The 7313-nt window shown below is 35.5% G+C and overlaps 1 protein-coding gene across 1 annotated transcript in view; it reads right to left on the bottom strand.

Moving 5' to 3' along the window:
• Positions 1 to 213: 213 nt before the first annotated feature.
• GDA (guanine deaminase) overlaps positions 214 to 7313 on the bottom strand; it is a 29056-nt gene continuing 21956 nt past the window's right edge. The window contains exons 12-14 of the mRNA XM_063423132.1: positions 6003 to 6121; positions 5139 to 5166; positions 214 to 4543 (exon numbers count right to left, since the gene is read on the bottom strand). Coding sequence (XP_063279202.1) covers positions 4473 to 4543; positions 5139 to 5166; positions 6003 to 6121 — 218 coding nt within the window. The 3' untranslated portion in view covers positions 214 to 4472. The remainder of the gene's footprint in view (positions 4544 to 5138; positions 5167 to 6002; positions 6122 to 7313) is intronic.

Here is a 7313-nt window from a genome sequence, read left to right as displayed (position 1 = left end):
AGTATTTTTAAGCAGCTTGTCTGAATCATGACATTAGTATCCTTTCCTTTTAAAACTGGGATATTTTTTGAAAGAACTTGTGCTTTTTGTTTTTCAAGGCTTAAGTATTTTTTTAAAAGGAATAATCAAGAATAACTATGTTCTCTTTTGCTCAATAGAACTGTAGATATTCAACAATAACATATTTTTCTAACTTGCATTGTATTATCATAATTAGATTTGAAAAAAATTTATTTATCTGCACTTCTTTTTACATTAAATATTACTATTCAAGTTCACAAAACCATTATAATTTTTTCCATTCATGAGTGTATTATCAGGCACAGACTTTTAGACAGGGTAATTTTAAAGTTCCCTTTTCTAAAAGAAAGCAGACTTACTGAAAAATTCAGTACAGTGAAAAAATACACATTTTTCCCCTACAAAACCTTAGGATTGCACAAAAATACATCATAAATATAATCATTAGGCCAAGACAACATTTTAAAGTGCAGAACTCCACTTGCCACGCAGGAATAATTCAAATAATGCTGCATAATGCATAGGCAATTCTTACTAGTATATCAAAACCTAAAGTGACACAATGAGATCAAAATATAACAGTAATCCAAATACATTCTATTTATAGTAAATAAGTGCTTATCTGACCATAGAACACAGTAAGCATATTGTCCCAACAAGCAAGCTCTACACAAATACCCTTTTTTTTCCTTTGTCTGAATAATGTGCTACCATTGAACATAAAGACATATTAAGAAAGAAAGATCTCATCCACCATCTGGTAAAAGAACTTGTGGGGAGAGACATCTGGAATCTGTTGCATGTACATTTTTCCAGAGGTTTTATCTTTAATCAGTCAATTTACACTGTCATATGTGTCAATTTATACTGACTGAAAATTATTCCTTTATTTTCTTCCACATACTCATATTCCCTTAATGTTCAGTTGTTTAATTTCAGGGCTTGGGGTTTTTTGGTTGGTTGTTTTTGGGGGGACGGGGCCGAGGTGGTATTGGGGAAAACTGAGGAAGGTGGAAGAAGGTTGCTTCAATTAATATTCAGCTACTAAGTTCTGTGACAGGATGAGGACAGAGGGGGAATAGTTCAAGTTCTAGCCTCCATTAGCATTTTTGGTTGGAGACAATAGTGCTGTTCTAAATTGCTAATCATCCTCCCTTGTTGAACCTTAGTTCAGTTTGCAGGGTGGCTTCAGTATACAAGAATTAAGCTTATTTTGGAGGAAACTACACTGGAGGCTCAGCTGCCTTCCAAATATACTCCAGTCTCTAAAAGAGACACTAAGAATCTGAGCCCATTACTTGGCCTGCTTCAAAGTGCATATGCAGTAGGGACATCTGTGCAAGGAAGCAGAATATATGTAGCCTTGAGCTGCATACAGTGTAGATATGCAAGTCTCAGCAGTAAGTGCTATTATCCACTGATCCTTGCCCCACCGAAACAAACATCTTGGCAATCTACACACAGGCACAGAGCCTCAAGGGCCAAGACTTTGCAGTGGAATCCTTAGTGATCCTTAGTGAGTAATTTTCCCTAAATTACTTCAGAGAATTCTGACTACTACATTCTTTGTATGACCTAAAACCTTAACATTTTTGTGCATAAGTCATCTTCCACTGAACAAGCTTTTGGGACTGCCTCAGATGACCCCACATAACTTCTCTGGCAGCACATCTTTTCTCCATTCACTTCTACTTAAATGTACCTGTCAAAAACCTCTCAGTTTATTTGTTATATTAATTCCTCCACTAACATGCTCCTCAGACATAAAATTCAGACTTATTTCCTTTACCCCTAAACACCTCAGCATTTAATATAGTGCTATCCACCTTGGGACTCCTGGTCTTGGGCATTGCAGAGTACTGCAGGCAGCCCATGGCACTACCTGCAGACAGAGTTCCTCCTCCAGCTGTGGTCTTAAAAAGCTGATTTTCCATTGCTATATCTGGGTAATGTCTGAATAATAGACACTTTAAAAAAAAAAAAACATAATCAAAAAGTGAGTTCTTACCTTGTCCCTGAATTTAACAAGAGTCAAAATGGTCATGACCCAGTAAAAATTCAAATACAAAGCTCACTGGCAGCAGTTATCCTAGACAGTCCCTTTGTAACTGCACCAGCAATGTAGTCCTGAACTTGTTAAAGTTTTAGTGTGTTCTCAAATTGTAAATAAGCAACCTGTCCACCCCCAAAAGTATTTTAAGAAGAAATGCTGAATCCCTTTCTTAAAAACACCACAAAATAATGGAAAAACAATTAAGTCAGAGACAGTTAAGACTACTACTGAAATAAAAGCACTGATTTAATTCATGGCTCTGGAGGCAAAGAAGTAGGGCACTAGCATACATTGTACACAAGGCTGTGTGATCTTTCTCTGCCACAGGAAAGCCAAAGCTGAAAACCATGTGATTCCCTAAAAATGGTTTCAAACAGTAACTGGGAGGATTAAAACATGTGTCTCACAGTTCTTTGGTTTTGAAATGTGAAATTTGGTCAATTAAATTCATGTCAAAATTCATGACAAAAAATGTCCCTGAATCAGGAAAGCAAGTTAAAGAGCTGAAGGCTGTTATTTGCTGAGCAAGTGTGCTACTGTGATTGGGACACATGAAAAACATAATGATTGAGAAAACACCCTGATGGAATATGTGAATCATAATCCTTATATCCTGACTCCTACGGCCTTAGAAGTCTTTGAATATAATGGGTGGGAAGGCTGTACCTCGGCAAGCAGCGGCATAGTGCAGCAACCTGGAAGATACCTGAGCAAACTCTCAGCGAATGGCTGCACCCAGGTGATGTCTTCAAGACACCTTCTGGTTTTTCCCTGCTGTTTGGTATGGCCCCTCAGCTTTGGCAAGAAAACCACATTGGACAGACTGTACTGCTTTAAGTGCCCAAATCAGCTGTTACACTTCCCCTTGATGCTATGCTGTCTCATGAAGGTGTCATTATAACAATGCATAAGCTCTGAAAACGCTTTAAAATCAGAACATGAGTGTCATTGGGCCAAGCACTCTCTCTGAAGTAGACATGAAGTGAAACTTTGGTGCAGTGACCTCCCTTGTTTTGTGAACAGAGGTAAGTCCTATATCCCCAGGCAGTGAGATAAAAGTGCAGAACAAGGCTTAGTGAAATCAAAGTGTGAAGCAGGCCTTAAAACTATATTCAATACATGTTTACAGTATCTAAATACAATATTGGTCTCTGATGACCCTGAAATTAAAGCTTACATTCTTTGTGTTGCAAGAACACAATAGAGAAACAAGAAGAAATCCCCTCATCAAACAAATCTCACAAAAACAAATCTCACAAAAACAAAAACCAAAACAAAATACAAAATAAAACAAAAACAAAAACAAAAACAAAAACAAAAACAAGGCACAGGGAAATATGCCTTTTTAGGAAAGGAAGTCAGATAGATTTCCAAAACAAAAAGGGCATATTTTTTACTTGGAATCCAAGAATTGTACAGGGATGGAATCATGGCTGCCACATTGAAAACCGCAGAGAGCACAGTAAAGCTGAGCTACTTTTTTCAGTGATGATTTTCACCTCAAGTCAAAGGTGGTAATGGCCAGAAAGAGACCGTTTCTCTTGGAAATGTTTCAAATCCACTCAGTTCCCTTACAGAAAGAAGAAGGGACATCATATAATCCTGTCTGAACAGTCAGGAGCAAATGAGTTTGGGAAGATTCTACAGGATGCTGAACTAAATGAAGCACTCTTCTAGTCCAGAAAACCCTCTTAAATTGTTTGCCAATGTGTGGCCTGCAGAGATGTCTTAGTGCCTGCTTCTAATTTAATGGAAGTTTCATTCAGCCATCACTCAGATCAAGGTAATTCAGTGGAGTGTCTGACTACAAATGACAAGTCTAAACTCTTTGATAAGGACCCTTATTTATTTATAAACACACACTTCTTTCTTAACTCCTCTTAAAAATAATGTTTTAAATTAAATTTTTTTTTTAAAATGCTCCTAGGAAAAAAATGAAAATTACATTCTCCAAAATTACACTGATTTTCCATACTTGATGATAATATCATGGAAATTGTATTCTCCCGTGATATTCATTACCTGCAAAATCAATTTACAAGCACTGGGGTTTTTTTTTCATTCCTATAGACAATGAGCATCTCATTGTTCCACATAATGTTTCCTATACTATAACTAAACAGAGCAGCAGATGTCCTCTTTAAATACGGTATTTATCAAATCCCCAATCAATGCCCAAATATTATTTTTACAAAGAAAATTAAATAGCCATTCCCTCTAGAACTATGAAAATTTCAGTAAAGTAAGTCTTGAAAGGTCTATTTTCAGTGTTTGCAAGTTTTATAACATTATCCCTAAGTGAGGTTTCATTCCTGTTGATCAGGCACTGTGTTTAATCGATCTTTTCCAAATCAGATGCAAAATGATCAGTAGAGTATTTTGCAAAAGGAGAATGGATTTATACAGAGCTTGAAAAAGGAACCACTTGCTTTCCAGCCACATAAACTTCAGATATATTCCGATCATCACCTGAAATAACATGATCCAAACAGAAATTTGCACATAAATACAAACACTGATTTAATTAATGAAAATTATGCAGTCCACAAAAACAGTTTTGGAACACATTATTTGCAGCTATCAGCGGCTGCAATACTGTATTGGATTCTCTGTGTATTCAGTAGATCCAAACCCTGAAAACATAATGTATCTGACAGAAAATGATTTGTTGCACAGAATCTGAACTGTCTTGGGAACCAGCCAGCTGGTATGGCCTAGACAGCTCCTCAGAAAGGCAAAAGTCTCATTAGAGCATGACACAGCTGTGGCCAGAGCTGGCACCAGGCACCTTAACATCACAACAGAGCAGCCCCAGTCCTGACACTGCCCAGATATATTTACAAATAATTATAAACCAGTTTTTATTTATTAATCTAAAATATTAATACTAATTATTAGGGACAGGTTACTGTTCGCATAAGAGTTGAATAAACATATTAAATTACTGAAAACAAATGTATACTTAATTATACAAAAATAAATATACTATTAACCCCAACTTTAATTTAGACAACATTTGATGTAGGAAAAGAGAATTCAGCTTGAACTGAAAAGCAAAACATACCTAGATACAGGAACTTCTGGAGACTGTCCTATTAAAAAAAATGGGAGAAAACAAATTCAGAAAGCAATATCTGCTGTCCTAGATCACAATCATTTGAAGCTTGAAAGAACTGATGAAAATAGTTCTCCAAAATATTCCTAAATATTACAGTGAAATCAAAACCTAACATACATAATTTACTTTTTGAAATTAAGTGTTTCAAATTTAAATGTTTGTAAAGTGCTAAGGACCAATAATTTAGCTTAAAAGGTTTAGATTTAGCTTTAAAATAATACTTTTTACAGAATTGGAATTACTTCCAGGCAGTCTGGCCACATCTATAAATGCAAGTAAGAGCTCTTAATTATCTTATTTAGTTAGAGAAGGTTTTTGAATGAGAAGGGGTTTCCATAATATAAAACCAATACGGCCTTAATTTTAAGAGGAAAATTGTGCTTTTAACTCAAATTAGCCATCTTGAGTACTTGCTTCATTTTATAATAAAAATGTAGAAGAGGAAACCTAACCTTTCTCTGGGAACAGGTTGCCATTTTTCAGTCTGAACTCTAAGTATTGACTATATTGCTTTTTCTTGGCTGCCATTTGTCACTGCAAATAGATAACTGTAATTGCCATCTTGGGCTAATAAAACATGCATTAAAAATACTACATGCATTTTTGCTCATAGTGTTATGGCACTGTCCCTGGGGCCAGCAAGATTCTGAAGAAAAAACAAATATGAAACTCTAGGCTGAAGCACAGACAGCAGGGGTGTAGTGCACCCAAGTCCTGTCACCAGAATCAAGAAACGTTTTCGGTCTCTATCATGGACCTTCCCCACATCATTTCCATTAATTTTTTGAGCATCAATCCTGTTCTGATTACCTCAAAATCATCAGCAGAGAACAAGTCAAAAGGGCTATCTGAAGCCTTCGTGTTGATTAGCAGTGCATCAAATTCTTTTCCCACCTCAAAGTTTCCAATCACATCATCTAGTCCTAGAGCTGAGGAAGAAAATAAGCTCATAAACACATCTTTGGGACCAGCCTCCTTTCACCTTGTAGAATTATCTGGCAACCTACTTGAAATATTCATAAGACAAATAAAAATTTAGATGATGAGGAGGAAAAACCCAAAACCAATTTGAATAGTGAGTCCTTTAAGAGCACTTGAGCTCTTAAAATACTTAAGAAACAATAGGTTATATTGCAAAAAGATTCAAAGTCCAAATAGGGCAAAGAAATTAAATTCGAAATTTGCATGATGTCAGAGAAACAGTAAAGCATATAATAACACTAATCTTGCTAAGGCAGTATTAGACTGCAGTTTCTAAAAAAGTTTAAGCAATTTTGAAGGGTTGTATAGGCCTGTTGAAATAGTAATATATAGTAATATGATAATAAAAGAAGTGTCCAGTGAGTAATTGCAATTAGCAGGAACAAAGAATAATAGGGTGTGGAAAAATAATCACAGCCGGTCTGAAGGTCTCATACCTACCTGGAAGGCTTGGCTTGTGGTCTTGTGGTCTATAATTTAACTTTATTTTTTCAATGTTTCATAGGTACTACAGGTTCTCAGGTCCACATGCCCTGAAAACTTACATATTAATCTTCAGGGACTGGGTGCTTGCAAGTGCTTAAAATACCTAAAGAGAAGCCTTTGTGCCTCTTTAGAAATAATTTAGGACCGTTTGAAGTTGTAGAAAGTATCTGTGAATTAAATAAATTTTTCCAATACTCTGAAATTAAGTTTTCAAGAAGCATAACATCTGCAAATAATTTGTTCATTGGTTTTCAGATTGCTCTGATGGAAGAACTTCAGTCTTCACTGAACTTTGTGAGTGGCAGGAATATTACAATATCTCAAGGACATTTAAACTCCTACAAATTATGAAATATTTTGATTATCTATTAGTTTCAACTAAAATGATCTCATGTTCCTTCAGGATTTTGAGCAGAATGCAATTTTTAGATTAAACACAAGAGGGTGACAAGTCTTTAGGAGTCCTAACAAAGCAAATTATTTCAATGAAATAATCACTCATTTAAATTTCTGCTACTGAAATTTTCCTTTTCAGTATCCAGGCTACTGAAAGCTTGTAGAAATAATTTATGTTCTACCCTTAAAAGTGATTCAGTAAAGATAGAACAGCTTAAAATCAATATTAAAAATTAACACTTTACTAAGGAAATCTAA

This window comes from Prinia subflava, chromosome Z, assembly GCF_021018805.1.
Source record: "Prinia subflava isolate CZ2003 ecotype Zambia chromosome Z, Cam_Psub_1.2, whole genome shotgun sequence".
Lineage (NCBI taxonomy): Eukaryota > Metazoa > Chordata > Aves > Passeriformes > Cisticolidae > Prinia > Prinia subflava.
Note: the sequence above shows the minus strand (reverse complement) of the source record. Positions and strands in the feature narration are given on the sequence as shown.